At 43.3% G+C, this 17,896-nt stretch overlaps 2 protein-coding genes across 5 annotated transcripts in view; one reads left to right on the top strand and one right to left on the bottom strand.

The window, feature by feature from the left end:
* Positions 1-773: 773 nt before the first annotated feature.
* On the bottom strand, positions 774-4,927 carry ppp1r35 (protein phosphatase 1, regulatory subunit 35). Of its 4 annotated transcripts, none has more exons than XM_074645483.1 (6): positions 4,646-4,927; positions 3,313-3,544; positions 3,127-3,235; positions 1,825-1,940; positions 1,646-1,736; positions 774-1,253 (listed from the first exon to the last, which is right to left on the bottom strand). In XM_074645483.1, the coding sequence occupies exons 1-6, from the start codon at positions 4,651-4,653 to the stop codon at positions 970-972; spliced, it is 840 nt and encodes a 279-aa protein (XP_074501584.1). In that variant the 5' UTR covers positions 4,654-4,927; the 3' UTR covers positions 774-969. The 4 variants fall into 4 exon arrangements, with proteins under 4 accessions (XP_074501584.1, XP_074501582.1, XP_074501583.1 ...); XM_074645481.1 differs by having other exon boundaries at positions 1,825-1,948; positions 3,129-3,235; XM_074645482.1 differs by having other exon boundaries at positions 1,825-1,948; positions 3,129-3,235; positions 4,689-4,926.
* Positions 4,928-11,367: 6,440 nt separating this feature from the next.
* degs1 (delta(4)-desaturase, sphingolipid 1) overlaps positions 11,368-17,896 on the top strand; it is a 36,306-nt gene continuing 29,777 nt past the window's right edge. Inside the window, exon 1 of the mRNA XM_074645479.1 lies at positions 11,368-11,384. The gene's annotated coding sequence lies outside the window, so the exon portion shown is untranslated. The remainder of the gene's footprint in view (positions 11,385-17,896) is intronic.

Genomic DNA, 17,896 nt, shown 5'->3' with positions numbered 1-17,896 from the left:
TCTGTATCTGAGTCCTCCTTCAGGGAGACATGTCGTCCCACGGTGGGTTCACCTGCTGCATGCTGCACTCACATAGTGATATGAGGATGACTGATCATTAATGATTCATTTCTAGATGTATTTCTTCTTTATTATCCTTAATAAAGAAGGACATTTTATCTCATGTGGTTAAATAGTGTATAAAATGCTGTAACACTCCCTGTGTCCTGATACACTAAAGAACAAGAATTACAACTGAATGATAACAGCATGCTGACTAAAACTGCTCAATGATGTCATGTCTTCACTGTTTCACAGCCTAGATGCAGCTTCAGCTCAGGGGGTTCAGCTGGTCCAAAACTTCTAATAACCAACCTGAAAGCTTCAGTAGGCAACACGTTTCTGGCATCATTGGGCAAAAATTACCTAAAAATAACCTTTCAGCATATTATTCAAGTGTTCTGAGAGATAACTAGACTTCTGCTCCTCCTCATGGCTGTTTTCAGGCTTTAGAACATCTAGCCTAGTGACGGGAGACTTTGACCAATCACAGGTCATTTCAGAGAGAGCGTTCCTATTGGCTGTGCTCCAGCTAGTGGGCGGTGCTTGGTACTTGCACAGAACATACACATGCACAGTATTATGTTCTGTTTGTCCACTTCAACTGAGTTACACCTTCATGTTCTGATTGGACATCCTGTAGCAACAAACACTTCTGATTGGACGTCCTGTAGCAACAAACACTTGTGTTTGGACGTCCTGTAGCATCATCATCATGACCTCGTCAGAGTGAGCGTGTTTGAAGACTTTATTAGAAAAAACAAAGCGTAGCTCTTTACAGCAATAAAACAGATTCAGTTTATATTTATTATTTAAAAAATAGATTATTATTATTCAATGGCATCGCTCAGTCTGACCAATGCACGCATCAGTACAGCCAGCCAATCAGAGCTCTCCTCTGTGTGTGCGTGTGTGTCAGGGCATGGCCTCTCAGCATCTCCCTCTTCTGTAGAGGTCAAAGGTCGAGTAGGCGGGACGTGGCGATGGGAAGGACTTGTAGTTTCCAGGCCCCTCCTCTGGTGGGAGGGGCTTCTGTCTGAGGTGGTCAGAGGTCATGAAGAAGAGAAGGGATGGCCCATTTGCTACTTTGTTGCCATGGTGACAGGGGGGCAGCAGGAGCCTCTGCTGCAGCACCTGGCTGATTAGCTGATCCTCCAGAACATCCACACACACCAGAGAGGTGAAGAGATGCTGAGAGCGAGAGACGTTCACTTCTGCAGACACAGAGAGAGACAGACAAATACTAATGTATCTGGACCTACTGGAGCTCAGAGACGTTCACTTCTGCAGACACAGACAGAGACAGAGACAGAGACAGACAAATACTAAATGTATCCGGACCTACTGAGCTGAGAGAGAAACTTAAATCATTTCGCAGAATGAGACGAAGGTTGTGTAAACGTTGTGTAAACGTTGTGTAAACACAGCTTGTGAGTTCTATCTAAAAGCCACCAAAATCCTGACCATTGTGAGCTTCTTATCATTAGTGCAGCATAAGTTACCATGACGATAAAGTCAGGTTAAAAGAGAGCCACCTTTGTGACATTAGGATGGACATACCTCGCTAACATGAAATAAAGCCGATGAGAGCCCCCCCTCGTGTTACCTTCAGTAGCTCTGGTGTTGATTAGGTTTTTGGTCCTCTCGGACCTCCGTAGCATCTCCTGAACGGCCTTCTGGGAGTTAAACTCCGCCCTCTGCAGGACAACAGACAGGTTACCATGGGAACCACAGTTAATACCTCAGTGGTGATTGATTGACAGCATGCTGATAAACAGTGTGAACCTGCAGTGACTGAAGCTCCGCCTTCAGAGCCAGAGTGGTGTTTAGCCCCGCCCTCTCCAGATAACCTGGATCTTGATTGGATACTGCAGCAGGGGGCTCCACCCACTGTCTGGGGGCTCCACCAATCAGAGGAGAGAAAAACAGATTTATTGATCATGGTATTGATCAATGACCACTGTGACAGGCTGACTGAGGAGGAGAAAGTAGAAATGAATATAATAATCTGGAGACAACAAAAGCCTGGAAGAATCTCTGCGTTAGTTTCATGTAGAGGAAAGTTGATTATTAGTTGATTATTTGCAGATAAAATAATGAAAGAAAACTCAGATATGGTTCTGCTTTGGGAGGTGGTTTTAAACTTTGCATGGACCAAACACATTTTATTCCATGTTCAACAAAGCAGAGAGAGAAGACTCAGACTGTAGTGGAGGAGCTGACTGTGTTCAATGTGCTGCTGATGAATCATAAACACATAAACTGTCTATATTATTATGTAGATATGTTTATAAATAACATGCAGTAGCCTAAAATCTTATAAGCAACAGAATACCAAATTGTAAAATTTATTCATTACCGATTTCATAAAGTTGAAAGTTAAATAGCACTGAAATATTATATATATAAATAAACCACCGATCTGAATTCATGTGGTCTGAATTTACTTCTTGGGAATTTTCAATAGTTCACTTCAAGTTGTGCAATTTCAAAAACTTTATTTCTTATTTCAAGTATATACATTTTTTAAGCTTTAACAATTTCAATTAGAAAGTGAAGTACCCCAACATTCCAAAACTATATTCATGTTGCTCAAATTCAATAAGCTCTATTGGGAATATTGTCAAATAAATGTATTGAAATTAAAAGTATATTTCCCTCCGAGATGTAGCCTAGTGGAGTAGAAGTGGGCTATAAAGTTACATAAAATGGAAATACTCAAGTAAAGTACAAGTACCTCAAAATTGTACTTAAGCATAGTACTTGTGTAGCCTGAATGTACTTAGTTACATTCCACCACTGCTAGAGCATAAGATCTGTTAATAGATCTCTGTGTGATCTGATTGTGCCCCAGACTGATACATGTATGTATGTATGTATGTATGTATGTATGTATGTATGTATGTATGTATGCCCCCCCGAAGTAACCCCACCACATCATGATCAGGACGGTACCACCTCAGAGTAATGCTACGGAGACAACGTGGGCGCTCTGAAACTAGCAATGACAAGTTGCGCTGCGATGTGCGCCACTTTGCGCCATGTGTAAGATAAGGCCTTCAGTGTTAACTGTCAGACTCTGGTTACCATGACGACATCCTCTGCTTCTCCTTTGACCTCTGATTGGCTGCTGAGGAGGGGCGTCTCTGCTCTGCTCCGCGGTAACCGTGACAACCACCGGCTCTTCAAGACACACCTGCAGAAGACCACACAGGATGATGTCATCGCGCACGCACACACGCACGCACAAGGACTACAGGATGATGTCATCACCTGTATGTTCCCCTTTCTTCCCATCTGTCCTTGGGGGCTGGGCTTCAGCTGTGATTGGTCATTTTGCTGCCTCGTCTTCAGTGGGCGGGGCTTCAGGTGTGTGTGGGCGGAGCCGAGTGTGACTGACAAGTCGAGTTCAGGACAGCGAGTCAGAGAGGAGGAGGAGGAGGAGAGGGGGAGGGGAGCGGAGTGAGGAGAGGGAGGAGGAGAGAGGTGGGACGAGGAACTCATCCTGACAAGAAAACAAGAGAGAGAGACAGATTGATATTCAGTGGAATGCTCCTTTAAAGAGTCTCTGCTGTAAACAGCTTCATCACTGCTTCAAAAACAATTAATACAAACACCTTTTCTCAATCTTTCCAGAATGAAATATGATATACTCTCTCTGGCCTCTCTGTGGCCTCTCTCTAGCCTCTCTGTGGCCTCGATGCTCATCGGCCAAAGCGGCCTCGATGCCCCACCAGCACGGCGCCAGCTGATTTCACCATTTCGGTCTTTAGACACCGTTGTATTTTGTTGAGATTCTGAATAGGTATCGGTGGGTTGGATTTGGAGCCTGGTATGAACCGCTGGAAAACTTTGCTACTTCCTGCATGACGATAGTTTGACATGGCAACGAGCATTTCCCCGAGCTATCTCCTTCTGCTAACGGCCACTGTAGCTGAAATCTAGATACTAAATAATTATGGAAGATAAATTAATTTTTAACAACTAAAACACAGACAAATCTTTGATCCATGTCGTTCATATTCAATAGCAGCAATAAACAACTTAAATATATTGGTCAATTGTAAATACCTATATATTTTGTTGTTAAATAATAAATAAACAGCTCTTTAAAATTATTTATTTAATTGGTAGTTATATTATTAATTAAATCATCCTTAACTCTTATGTTAAATTCATTATTCATGTGGATTATATGTATTTTACTGAATTAATATTCAGCTGAGTCAATTAACATTAGGTCAACTTCACTTATTGAGATATACCGATATAGGGGAGCTAGTCAACGGTGGCCTACTCACTGGTGGTAGTTTGAGCAGTTAGTTAACAGTTAAAACTAGCTACTTGACGAGCCTAGCCTAGCCCTGGTGATGAATAAAGACAGTTAGCTCGGTTAGTTACCCTGGTGATGAATAAAGACAGTTAGCTCGGTTAGTTACCCTGGTGATGAATAAAGACAGTTAGGTTGCTATGGTGACTAACTCCTGACGTTCAGTCGTGTGTTCAGCACAGTGTCTGTTAAATTCTGTTAACTTACAGATTGAAGCTCCAGTGTGAAGTGAGCCTGTAACACTCATGGAGGTATTAAAAGAACACTCACACTAACCCATCCATGAACCCATCCTCCTTATTTGTTGTTTGTGTGTTACCTCATTTAGTCCGATCAGAAACGATCCCCAGAACAGCAGATCCGCTCCTCCAGAACTACCCAGAGCCTCTCTGAGGACGATCCAAACGCTTTTATTATAATTATTATTTTACTATCCGAAGGTTTCAGGGCGGAAATCATCAGTTTCTACTTTAAATCACCCTCCTCGGCTGCTTGTCATCACGTTAACGATAACGCTGCTGCTCCTTCTTCTTCTTCTTCTCTCCGTTTCCTGGCGGATCGCAACAACTTTAAGGTGCATACCGCCACCTACTGTACAAGAGTGTGTAACATCATGACTGTTACTCTGTGTCTCTTAAGAACATTAATAGTGACTTCCTGCCTTCCTGGTGCCTTCAACCCCCTCACCCTCTGTTCCCAGTATCCATATCAAATCCCAATCCCGTCCCTCCTCTCTGATCTTTGTCTTTCAGCCTCATACATTTTACAATGAATTAGGATATGCTGCACATTTTCTGTATCACCACAATCCCCACACTTGTCACTGTTCCTTTTCCCCATTAAAGCCAAAGTACTATTAAGGCCTGCCCGGCAAACATGCCCGTGCGGGCCCACTGTGGGAAAGTGTGGGTTTACTGTGGGCAGTGTGGGCAGGGGCAAACCCACACTAATCCCATGTGGGCCCCCCGTGAGTTGGCCCATGGGGGGCCCGCAGCAGTTTTGCCCTATGTATATACATATAGGTACACACTGTAAAAATAAAGACAGCCACATTAAGTTATGTGAACTTATTTCTTCTCTTTAACTCCACTTATCATGACCAGTTTTGGATACTGAACTCAAGTTTATAAGTTTTCAATAAGTGAAACTGGGAGGAGGGTGGAGTGAGGCGATGCTAAGGAAATACAGAGACGATGCCGCCATTTTTGAGTAAGACAGAAAGACGAGTAAGACAGAATAAGACAGAGTAAGAAAGTAACACAGGACTATTACTATAAAACGGCAATAATTAATTAATTCAATAATTAATAATTGAAGTATGGTGCTAACCGGTTATCCACAGAGAATAAGGCCAATGAAAGCTTAAATAGTGAACATGAAAACAACAGTGGACTACTTCCAGCGGCGGAGGGTCGCACCTGACTATAAGCCCCGGGACACACATGGAACGTCAAGAGCGCGTGGCAGCTGCATGGCGTGGTCTGAACACCAGACGCGTGTATTTCATTACAAATATTATTTATATTTATTTTAGACCGAGAAAGGTTAAGAAATGTGTGGTAATTTGTAAATAATAGTAATAATCCACAATTAAAACCCTAAGAAACTTCATTCATGGAGCTCTCCAAGTCACTGCATGTTCTACAACACTGTCCTGCACATATTTCAGAATAAAAGCCTTGTGTTAACAAATGAAGGAATTCTGTCCACAGTAAAAACGCTTGAGGGCTTTTATTTCGAAATGAAAGCAGGAAGTGTTGATTTAAACCCCGTACTTTATCAATTCATGGAGCTCTCCAAGTTACTGCTAGTTCCTCATCACTGTCTGCTCATATTTCAGAATAAAAGCCTTGTGTTAACAAATGAAGGAATTCTGTCCATAGAAAAAACGCTTGAGGGCTTTTTGAAATGAAAGCAGGAAGTGTTGATTTAAAAAGAAGTCTTTACTTTTTTTTCATGCTGCTGTGAACCGCGCGGCTAGCGTCAAAAATAGGCGAGACCTCTATTCTCTAGAAGAGACGGAGCTGAGTCGCGCGTCTCACGCACATCCCACGCGTGTTTGTGTGCCAGTGTGGCTGCTATAACCTGTTAACACGGATGCTGAAATAAAAAACAACAGGTAACGCAGCCGCCACGCGCTCCCGACGTTCCTGGTGTGTCCGGGCTGTTAGTTGTGGCGTAGTGTGGAGTAGTACACGGAGCTACAGAGCGGAGTGATACCTCAAGTTACATCCATGGAAGTTTCCCGCTGAGTAACACAAAGACAAAGAGGAGCTGAGTTCATATTCCTTTTTAAATATTGCTTTTGAATTTTTGTTGTTAAAATGAAATAACATTGCATGTTTCTTGCCTGGTGACCGCGCTCTGTGAATGTGACTGCATTACCACGGTTTGATCCGTGCTAATTAGCTAACTGCTAATTCATTGTGTATACCAAAGCCTCAAATGATCAAATAGTTTAGCATTAATACACCACTGGGGTCCGGCTATTTTAGTTGGTTGGTGCATATTTAGAATATATAAATGTATGTTACTGAAGCAGAAAAAAGACCTGTTTGCCTTTGAACAAAAGTTTGCTTGGTAGCTAGCGTTAGCTGCCTTGGTTAGCTAAGTGTCATCTCACTAACATTAGCTAACTAGCTAACGTTAGCTAACTAGCTAGCTAAGTGTCATCTCACTAACATTAGCTAACTAGCTAGCTAACTAGCTAGCTAACTAGCTAGTTAGCTAGCGTTACACGGTCAGAGCATGGGCCAGAGTCTTTTAATACATGGTCAGAGTCAAGGATGATTTATTAACGGGTTCAGAACATTTTAGTCACCACTCAAAGTTGTTGCCTGCTTTTTAACCATCTACTGGTATATTGTGTTTTTTTTTTAAGTATCTCCTCGGGGGGCCGTTTTTGTAACTTTTGAGTGAACCACACGGTGTTCTGCTGGCCTGTTAGAGGACGTAACGTTAACCGCCATGACACATTCACTCTGGTTCTATCTGCCAGCGCTCTCTCTATTCATTCTCTAGCTCTCTTGACCGCTTCTCCTCTCTCTCTCTGTCTCTCTGTCTCTCTCTCTCTCTCTCTCTCTCTCTCTTTCTGTCTCTCTCTGTCTGTCTCTCTCTGTCTCTCAATTCAATTCAATTCAATTCAATATGCTTTATTGGAATGACTGTCAGGTGAACAATATTGCCAAAGCGTCAATTCAATAATAATAATAATGTCCCTGATAATAATGATAATAATGTTTCTGGTCAGTCACGGTGGTCAGATAGTCTGCCACTGTGTACTGTCTGTTTAGAGCCAAATAGCATTGAAGTTTGTGTTGAGGTTTTGTGGTAGATGTCCAATAGTTGATATCATTTTCTTTAGCTCTAGTTCGGTTGGTCCAGATAGTGTGAGGGCTGTCCTCAGGCCTTGTGCTGTTAGATGAGGTGAGCCTCAGGACCAGCTGGCTGAGGGGACTCCTCTCTATGTTCTCCTCTTGGTGATGGAGAGCTTTGTAATGGTAGGAGTTGGGCTCACTTGTTTTTAGGTGGTTGTAGAATTTGATGGCTCTTTTTTGCATCCTAATTAAAAGGGGAAATTGGCCTAATTCAGCTCGGCATCCATTGTTGGGGGTGTTCCTGTGGACTCTGAGAATGCTCTTGCAAATCTCAGCGTGTAGGGTTTCCATTGGGTGTTTGTCCCATTTATTGAAGTCTTGATTTGCAAGAGGACCCCACACTTCACTACCATACAGTAGAATTGGTTCAATTATAGAGTTGAATATTTTGAGACAGATTCTTACATGTATATCTATGTTTGAAGACTTTTTAATTGCATAGAAGGCCCTTCTTCCTTTGTCTCTAAGATCATCTATGGCCAGTTTGAAATTCCCTGTTGAGGTTATGTTTAGTCCCAGATATGTGTAGCTGTGTGTCTGTTCTATATCAGTGGAGCCCAGTAAGAACAGTGGAGCCCAGTAAGAACAGTGGGGCCAGTAAGAACCTCTCTCTCTCTCTGTCTGTCTCTCTATCTCTCTCTGTCTCTCTCTCTCTCTCTCTATTTTTCTCTCTTTCTGTGTCTCACTCTCTCTCTCTTTCTGAGTGCATGCTGGAGTGGAAGACTGTGAGAGCGGGTGCGCGTCTGAGCTTGAGTGTGTTTTCTATCTTTTGATTGTTTGTTTGTTTGTTTGTTAGTTTGTTAGTTAGTTGTTAGATTTATAACTGTAGTTTGAAGTGTTTTCGGTTCCGGAGCGGTGCCGACCGGCTCGGCTAGGAGTCATGCCGACTCTTGGAGTCGGTGGCGGGGGGCTGGAGAAGCTCACCCGCCGGCATGGAGTTAAACTCTGTCCAACTGTTATTTGCTCCATGGAGGATTGCAGTTTAGCAATCGGAGAAATGGTCGGTTATGGCAGTGTTAAGTCCGCATCCAGAATGAATAATGGAGTCGTCATTTTTCTGGACAGCGTTGATAAAGTCAACGTGGTTGTTGAATGAGGTGTGGTGATTAAAGACACCTTTGTTCAGGTAGTGCCGCTGGTTAATCCGGCCAAAAAGATAATTTTGTCAAAAGTCCCTCCATTCATTAGTAATGAAATGTTGCAGAGGGAACTGGTGAGACATGGACATTTAATGTCTCCAATTAAACTGATTCCTCTGGGCTGTAAATCTCCACACCTGAAACACGTTGTTTCCTTCAGAAGGCAGGTCTACATGATTCTAAAGAACAACACTGAGGAGTTAAACTTGATGTTGAAGTTCAGGGTGGAGGATTTTGACTACATTGTTCATGTGTCTTCAGAGAGAATGAAATGTTTTGGCTGTGGAATGGAGGGTCACCTCATCCGTACCTGTCCACAGAAACAAAACGCTGGGACACATAATGGTGAGCCTGCAGCACCAAATCCAGAACAAGAAAATACTCAGAGTAAACACAGTACACAGCAAGAAAATACTCAGAGTACACACAGTACACAGCAGACTGAAGCTGAGCATCAAGGGGCTGCTGGTTCAGAGGCTGCTGGTTCAAGTTCTGATGGTCCGGGTGCGGCTGGGCCAGTCTCTGCTGGTTCAGGTGCGGTTGGTCCAGTCTCTGCTGGTTCACAAGTCCACAACATCATGAGCTCAGTGGCGCGGCACGGCTACGACTCGGGCTCCGTACCTCGCTGCAGTTTTTAGGTTTTTCTATTCCTTTATCTTGGTGTTTGTTTAGTTTTTATTACATTTTATATTGTGTTTCTCGTGTGATTGTGTGCGCGGATGTATGGCACAATGTCTACACTTAAGAAACTTTGTTTGGCACTTCTTATCTACCTCCTCATGCCATGGCCATGACAAACATTTCAAGCTGTAAATAACAAGGCGGTGCTGTCATACACACCAGAGACGCACTGCTGGCTCTCCGAGCTGCAGGCAACACGCCACCCCCCGATCTGCCGGAGAGTATTCGACCGCGGCCCCCGGGGAAACGCCACCGGAGAAGAGGACGGAGAGGAGGCGTCTGTAAGCGGCTCCGCCGGAGAGGCAGCAGACCAGCGCTACCGTCCATGATACTCTGCAACGCCAGGTCCCTGAAGAATAAAATGGACGAGCTGCGGACCTGCGTTACGACCTGCTACGAGTACCGTGAGTCATGCATGTCGGTCTTCACTGAGACATGGCTTCATCAGGACATTCCCGACTCCCTGTGTGAACTAGAAGGCTTCTCTCTCATACGAGCCGACAGGAGTGAGATGTCGGGGAAAAACAGAGGAGGGGGCCTCTGTGTTTACATGAATGACAGCTGGTGTAAACAATACACGATGCGTCATTGTAACCCCGACATTGAACTTCTCTGCGTGAGCTTGAGACCCGTTTATCTACCTCGGGAGTTTGGAAACATCATCCTCTGCGCTGTGTATGTTCCACCCAGCGGGAACGCTGCTAGTGCAGCCGCCCAGGTTACAGACTGTGTTCAACAACAACTTTTACGCTGCCCTGAGGCCCCGGTTTTAATCTTAGGGGACTTCAACCACTGTAAACTGGAAATGTCACTTCAAGGTTTTGAACAGTATGTCAAATGTGAGACCAGGGAGGACAAAATCCTTGATAAATGCTACGGTAATGTAAAGAATGCTTATGTGTCTAAAGCCAAACCCCCACTGTCAAACTCAGATCATAACACAGTACACCTCATCCCCACTTACAAAACTGTTCTCAAACGCAGTAAACCACAAACCAAGACTGTAAAGGTCTGGACAAATGACAGCATTGAGTCCCTCAAAGGATGTTTTCTTTCTACTGACTGGAATATCTTCCATGGGATGGATGTGGACACTGCTACTGAGACTGTTACGGATTATATTCAATTTTGTGTGGACATGGTCATACCACAGAAAGAGATAACTGTGTATCCGAACAATAAACCATATATAACTAAGGAGGTTAAGGACCGCATTAACCGCAAAAAAATTGCATTTAAAAATAAGGACAGAATTCAACTGAAAACTGTACAAAAAGAACTTAATCAGTTGCTAAAGGAAGCCAGGAGGAAACATAAAGAGACCATAGAAGATAACTTTGTGGCTAATAACCCAAGTAAACTGTGGGATACTATGAAGAAAATCACCAACATGGCTCCATCTCATAAAAATCTCAGCACCCCCAACGATCTGCAAAAAGCAAGGGAGCTAAATGACTTTTACCTGAGATTTGAAACAAGGGACTTTTCTTCTGAATGTAGAGATGTTTCTAACTCAATCTCTGTCTCTGAGCAGGACGCCAGGTTGGTGATGGAACCTCATCAAATAATATCACTTTTTAAACAACTCTGTACTAAGAAGGCCACAGGGCCAGATAGGATATCTGCTTTTCTTCTTAAAACATGTGCAGAGGAGCTAACAACAGCATGGTGCCCCATCTTCCAAAAATCTGTGGACTCACACACCATCCCCTCCCTCTGGAAGAAATCAATAATTACACCGGTCCCTAAAAAAACGTGTCCAAAGGTCAACAATGACTTCAGGCCGGTGGCTATGACATGACAGGAGAGAATGGACTGGTGAGACGTTTTTAACTCATAAAACCAGTAACAGTTGTGGGGTTGGAATTCTTTTTTCCAAAAACTTTATTCCTCAGTCGATAGAATGTGAAGAAGTTATTAAAGGTCGTCTGTTAAAAGTAAGAGCAGTGTATGAAAATGTAAATATGGTATTTATTAATATTTATGCTCCAGTTGTGGGAGCGGAGAGAGTCGTGTTTCTAGATGTTTTAAATGAAGTGATTGAGAAATGTAACAGTGAAGAATATGTTTTCATCGGTGGAGACTTTAACTGCACTGAGGACAGCAGGTTAGACAGGAACCATGCAGAGCCTCACGCTGCCTCTCGCACTCGTCTCATTCATCTCATGGAGGCTCAGGAGTTGTGTGATGTGTGGTCTTCCTCAGGTTGAGCACAGAGAGGAGCAGGCCGTGTCTCACAGCTTCTATACTGGTCTTCCTCAGGTTGAGCACAGAGAGGAGCAGACAGTGTCTCACAGCTTCTATACTGGTCTTCCTCAGGTTGAGCAGCAGAGTAACGTAGAGTTGGAAGCAGCTCTCTGGGGGGGATCTGCTGGAAGTACTGAGTGACAGTCTTGCCGGAGGGCGGTCCTTACCTTACCTTACCTTACTGCCTAAGAAAGGTGACCTACTGTTCATCAAAAACTGGAGGCCCGTGTCTCTGCTCTGCTCTGATCATAAGCTCCTCTCCAAGGTGTTGGCAACCAGGCTGAGCAGAGTGATGGAGCAGGTGATTCAGTGTGATCAGACCTACTGTGTACCGGGCAGGCTGATTTCTGATAATATTATTTTGGTTCGAGACCTTTTAGAGATCTGTAAGCTGTTTGGCCTCAAAGCTGGTATCATATCAATTGATCAGGAAAAAGCTTTTGATCGTGTCGAGCATGAATATTTATGGCTCACGTTGAGTGCCTTTGGTGTTGGTCTTGGTTTTATTAATAAAGTTAAGGTTTTGTATTGTGACATTCAGAGCGTCCTGAAAATCAATGGTGGTTTGAGCACTCCGTTTCAAGTTCAAAGGGGAGTTAGACAAGGCTGTGCCCTCTCTGGCCATCGAGCCGTTGTTGCACAAACTTAGATCTGACCTTCAGGGGCTGACTATTCCAGGTTGTAATGCACCTTTAAAATTGTCAGCCTATGCAGATGATGTGGTCATCCTGGTGGACGGCCAGCAGGCTATTGACACGTTGGTAAAAAATGTTGTCCAGTTTGGCTCAATATCTTCAGCCAAAGTTAACTGGGACAAAAGTGAAGCTCAGTGTTGGTGGACTAGAGAAGAAGCTCAGTTTGCCTGGGGGGTTGATTTGGAAGATGGTGGAACAATGTTCTTGAGAAGGTCAAAGGTCGTTTAGCAAGGTGGAAGTGGATTATAACAAAGATGTTTTACAGAGGTCTAGTCCTCATCACTAACAACACTTTATGGCATCGCCTGTCATGTGTTGACCCCCCACCTGATCTGCTGTCAAAGATCCAGGCTCTTCTTATGAACTTCTTCTGGGACAGACCGCACCGGGTGTCTCAGAGTGGGCTGTATCTGCCGAAGGATGACGGAAGACAGGGCCTGATCCATCTGAGCAGCAGGGGGGCTGCCGTCCGGTTCCAGTTCCTACAAAGGTTTCTGTGTGGTCCTGCTGATTTAGTGTGGAGGCCGCTGGCTTGCACCATTTTGAGTCAGCTAGGTGGACTGGGACTGAACAGATCTTTGTTTCTGATGGACTTAAAGCAGCCTGACATCAAAGAATTACCTGATTTTTATCGTGGCCTGTTTAAGGTGTGGATCCTCCTTAATAAAAAAAGGCTGGGACATCACAGCTCAATGTACTGGCTGCTCCAGGAACCAGTTCTTTATGTGACCCGTTTCAGTACAGTCTGTCAGGTGGGGCCGACTCTGCTCCGGCGGTTCTGTGTGTCTAATGTGGTGACTCTGGGACATGTAGTTCAGCTCGCAGGTGCAAACTTGGACAATGCAGCTCCTCTTGCCTGCCGCTTAGGGGTGAAATCTCTCTTTTGCTCAATAAATGGAGAGAAGCTCTCACAGTTAGTAAGGTTTAGAGTTAGAGTTAGGGTTAGTGATCGGACTCTGTTACAGGGTTAGTGTTAGGGTTAGTGATCGGACTCTGTTACAGGGTTAGTGTTAGGGTTAGTGAGCGGACTCTGTTACAGGGTTAGTGTTAGGGTTAGTGATCGGACTCTGTTGCAGGGTTAGTGTTAGGGTTAGTGATCGGACTCTGTTACAGGGTTAGTGTTAGGGTTAGTGATCGGACTCTGTTACAGGGTTAGTTTTAGGGTTAGTGAGCGGACTCTGTTACAGGGTTAGTGTTAGGGTTAGTGAGCGGACTCTGTTACAGGGTTAGTGTTAGGGTTAGTGAGCGGACTCTGTTACAGGGTTAGTGTTAGGGTTAGTGATCGGACTCTGTTACAGGGTTAGTGTTAGGGTTAGTGAGCGGACTCTGTTACAGGGTTAGTTTTAGGGTTAGTGAGCGGACTCTGTTACAGGGTTAGTGTTAGGGTTAGTGAGCGGACTCTGTTACAGCAGTATTGTGACGGCTCTGTTAAACCTGATGATAATGATGTCTTCCCTTCGGTGAGCATTTCCCCAGATTTTAAGGACTGTACAGGATTGTTTTTAAAGAGTGGGAGTTCCTCTGAGTTTTCTTTCCAAGATACAAATAGAAAATGAACGTATAAAATGCTTGTAAAGTTTTGCACAGGGACAAATTAAATGGTAAAACTGACACTCCATGGAGAGCTCACTTAGGTCTCAGTGATAGTGTTGGACCTGAATGGAGAGCGCTGTATAAACCACCATTGACCTGCAGTGGAAGGTTCTACATGGTATCGTGGCTGTGAATACGTTTGTCTCTGTCATTAATTCTGATGTAAGTCACGACTGTCCATTTTGTCCTCATCGTGAGACTGTTTTCATTGTTTCATGGAGTGTTGTTGACTGCTGCCACTGTTTACAATGTTGGGACAGTTTTTTGAACTGTTTGGAGAAGTTTTCTCCAAACGTATGTTCATTCTGGACTACAGGTACTCTCAGGAGAGTAAACTTATGTTCATTCTGGACTACAGGTACTCTCAGGAGAGTAAACATATGTTCATTCTGGACTACAGGTACTCTCAGGAGAGTAAACTTATGTTCATTCTGGACTACAGGTACTCTCAGGAGAGTAAACGTATGTTCATTCTGGACTACAGGTACTCTCAGGAGAGTAAACGTATGTTCATTCTGGACTACAGGTACTCTCAGGAGAGTAAACGTATGTTCATTCTGGACTACAGGTACTCTCAGGAGAGTAAACGTATGTTCATTCTGGACTACAGGTACTCTCAGGAGAGTAAACGTATGTTCATTCTGGACTACAGGTACTCTCAGGAGAGTAAACGTATGTTCATTCTGGACTACAGGTACTCTCAGGAGAGTAAACGTATGTTCATTCTGGACTACAGGTACTCTCAGGAGAGTAAACGTATGTTCATTCTGGACTACAGGTACTCTCAGGAGAGTAAACGTATGTTCATTCTGGACTACAGGTACTCTCAGGAGAGTAAACGTATGTTCATTCTGGACTACAGGTACTCTCAGGAGAGTAAACGTATGTTCATTCTGGACTACAGGTACTCTCAGGAGAGTAAACTTATGTTCATTCTGGACTACAGGTACTCTCAGGAGAGTAAACGTATGTTCATTCTGGACTACAGGTACTCTCAGGAGAGTAAAGACAAATGCCAGCTTTTTAACTTCACTCTGGGGAGTGCAAAGATGGCCATGTATCTGAGCAGGAGAAACAGAATAGAGAAAGCTGTGGATGATGATGATGCTGTTTTTGTGTTTGTAAAAATGGTGAAAGCTCGTTTGAAAATAGATTTTAATTATTATAGAATGATGAAGGATCTGGAAAGATTCTCCAGTGTGTGGTGTTATAAACATGTGCTTTGTCGTGTTGTAGATGACGAGCTGTTCTTTGGAAATGTACTGAGATGATTTGGATTCTGTGAATCTTGTTTTAATGACCGTGGTGTTCTTGGACCTCAACTACTGTTGTGGTTTTTGTTATATCTTGAATTTTTAATAAAGTATTGTTACAATTCTTTCTCTCTCTCTGTCTCTCTCTCTCTAGCTCAGGATCATCAGGTTGTCTGTGTTTTTGATTAGATAAACTTCTGAATGTTTTTCTCAGATGTTTGCAGTCTGTATCGAACCACTTCTCATTGGCTGACTGTTTGATCTGTGATGCTGAGACTTTTTCAGATTGGATAAATTTGCCACATTGTCAAATATGTTATTAATATCACATACAGCCGGATTCAGGCCGCCATTACTGTGGTGGTATGAGGTGGAAAGAAAATGGTCTAATTGAGATTGAATTGTTTGATGTGTGATTGCTTTCTGGTAGTCGTCGTTGTTTTTGTTTGTCCATCTATCAGGTTGTTTTGTATAGTTTAGTTTACTGGGTTTTGCTGCATGAGGGTCTGTTTCTGTCTTTCTAATGTAGAGTGTAGTTTGACTATGATCAGATAAGGGTGTTAGGGGACTGACTGTGAATGCTCTCAGACAGAAGGGGTCTAGGTCTGTAATGCTATAATCTATTGTGCTATTGCCAAGAGGAGAGCTGTGTGTGTAGTGACCAAAGGAGTCTCCTCGAAGTCGACCATTGACGATGTACAGACCCAGTGTTCCACATAGCTACAGGAGTCTGTGCCCACTTGTGTTGACAGTTTTGTCAAAGTTGTTCCTGTGGGGATGTGAAGGGAGGGGAATGCTGATTTGGCCAGGTGTATGTTTGTCTCCCTGTGGGTTAATACAATCTGGTTCTATACCTGTCCTGGCATTAAGGTCACCACAGATCAGTACACTTCCCTGGGCCTGGTAGTGATTGATTTCATCTTCAAGAATGGAGAAACAATGTTCATTATAATAAGGGGATTCTGATGGAGGTATACTGTATATGCTGCACACATGAATAGGTCTTTATCTGTGGCAATAACGTCTCTTTTTATTTTGGGCCAAATGGAAAATTCACCTTTTTTGATTAATTCTATTGAGTGTAAAAGGTTTGCCTTGTACTAAATCAACATTCCTGGGTTACTCCTTTGAGTTTTGGTGGATGGGAACACTATCTCTATGTAGCCTACGGGACAGCCAGTGGAAGTGTCTCCTCTACTCCAGGTCTCTTAATTCCTTGGTGAAGTCTGGGATCCTGCTCTTAAGGTCAAAAGCAGAGGACCGCAGACTCAATATGAAATAACAAATGATTTAGATTTCATTTAGCTTAAAATTCAGAAAGTTGCACTTAATGTTAAAATGTTAAAATGAGATAAACTCCTAAATCTCTTGTTGTCAACGAAGAGGTACATTAAAAAATATATGTATATCTACACACACACATACACATACACATGCACATATATATATGTATATATATATGTGTATATATATATATATACACATATATATATACATATATATATACATATATATACACATATATATATACATATATATATATACATATATATATATACATATATATATATATACATATATACATATATACATATATATATGTATAAACTGGGGGAAAAAAGTTTGGAAACTTGTGTTTGGTGGATTATTTCTCTGTTGTTACAATGCTAATTGTCATTGTATTTTACATGGTTGGAAAGCCTGTTTATTTACCTTCACAATGATGTCCAACTTGTAAGGATCATGCATTTGTGGGATGAGCAGCACAGCTGATTATGTGGGTAGCGCCCAAGAAAGATTTGCCAAAATGCTCTGCCAATGGTAAACAGTGTATTCTCCTGTTGGTATTGACCTAACCTGGTCACACGTTGCTGTGGGATGGCGTTCCATTCCTCAACCAGGATTCGTTGCAGGTCAGCCAGCGTGGTTGTGTTGGTCACTCTAACACGTACAGCACGCCTAAGCTGATCCCACAAGTGTTGAATTGGGTTGAGGTGTGGACTCTTGGCAGGCTGTTCCATTCTCTCTACTCCCACATTGTGGAGGTAGTCTGTGATAACCCTGGCTCTGTGGGGGTGAGCGTTGTCATCTTGGAGGATGAAGTTAGGTCCCAGATTGTGGAGATATGGAATGCAGAATCTCATCCTGATATCTCACTGCATTGAGATGGCCTTCAATGATGACAAACCTTGTTTTGCCAGTGAGGGAGATGCCCCACCCCCACACCATGACACTGCCCCCACCAAAAGCTGTTACTCCATCGGTGCAACAATCAGCATAGCGTTCTGCGCGTCGTCTCCATACTTTGACCCTGCCGTCCAACTTTGGCAGACAGAACCTGGACTCATCACTGAACATGACATTCCCCCACATGTTCAGGTTCCATTGTCTGTGTTGTCGACACCAGCGCCAACGGGCCTGACGGTGAAGGGCAGTCATTGCAGGCTTCCTGGTAGCCTTATGAGAATACACTGTTTACCATTGGCAGAGCATTTTGGAACATTTTTCTTGGGCGCTACCCACATAATCAGCTGTGCTGCTC

This window comes from Sebastes fasciatus, chromosome 9 (genome assembly GCF_043250625.1).
Source record: "Sebastes fasciatus isolate fSebFas1 chromosome 9, fSebFas1.pri, whole genome shotgun sequence".
NCBI classification, from domain to species: domain Eukaryota; kingdom Metazoa; phylum Chordata; class Actinopteri; order Perciformes; family Sebastidae; genus Sebastes; species Sebastes fasciatus.
Note: the sequence above shows the minus strand (reverse complement) of the source record. Positions and strands in the feature narration are given on the sequence as shown.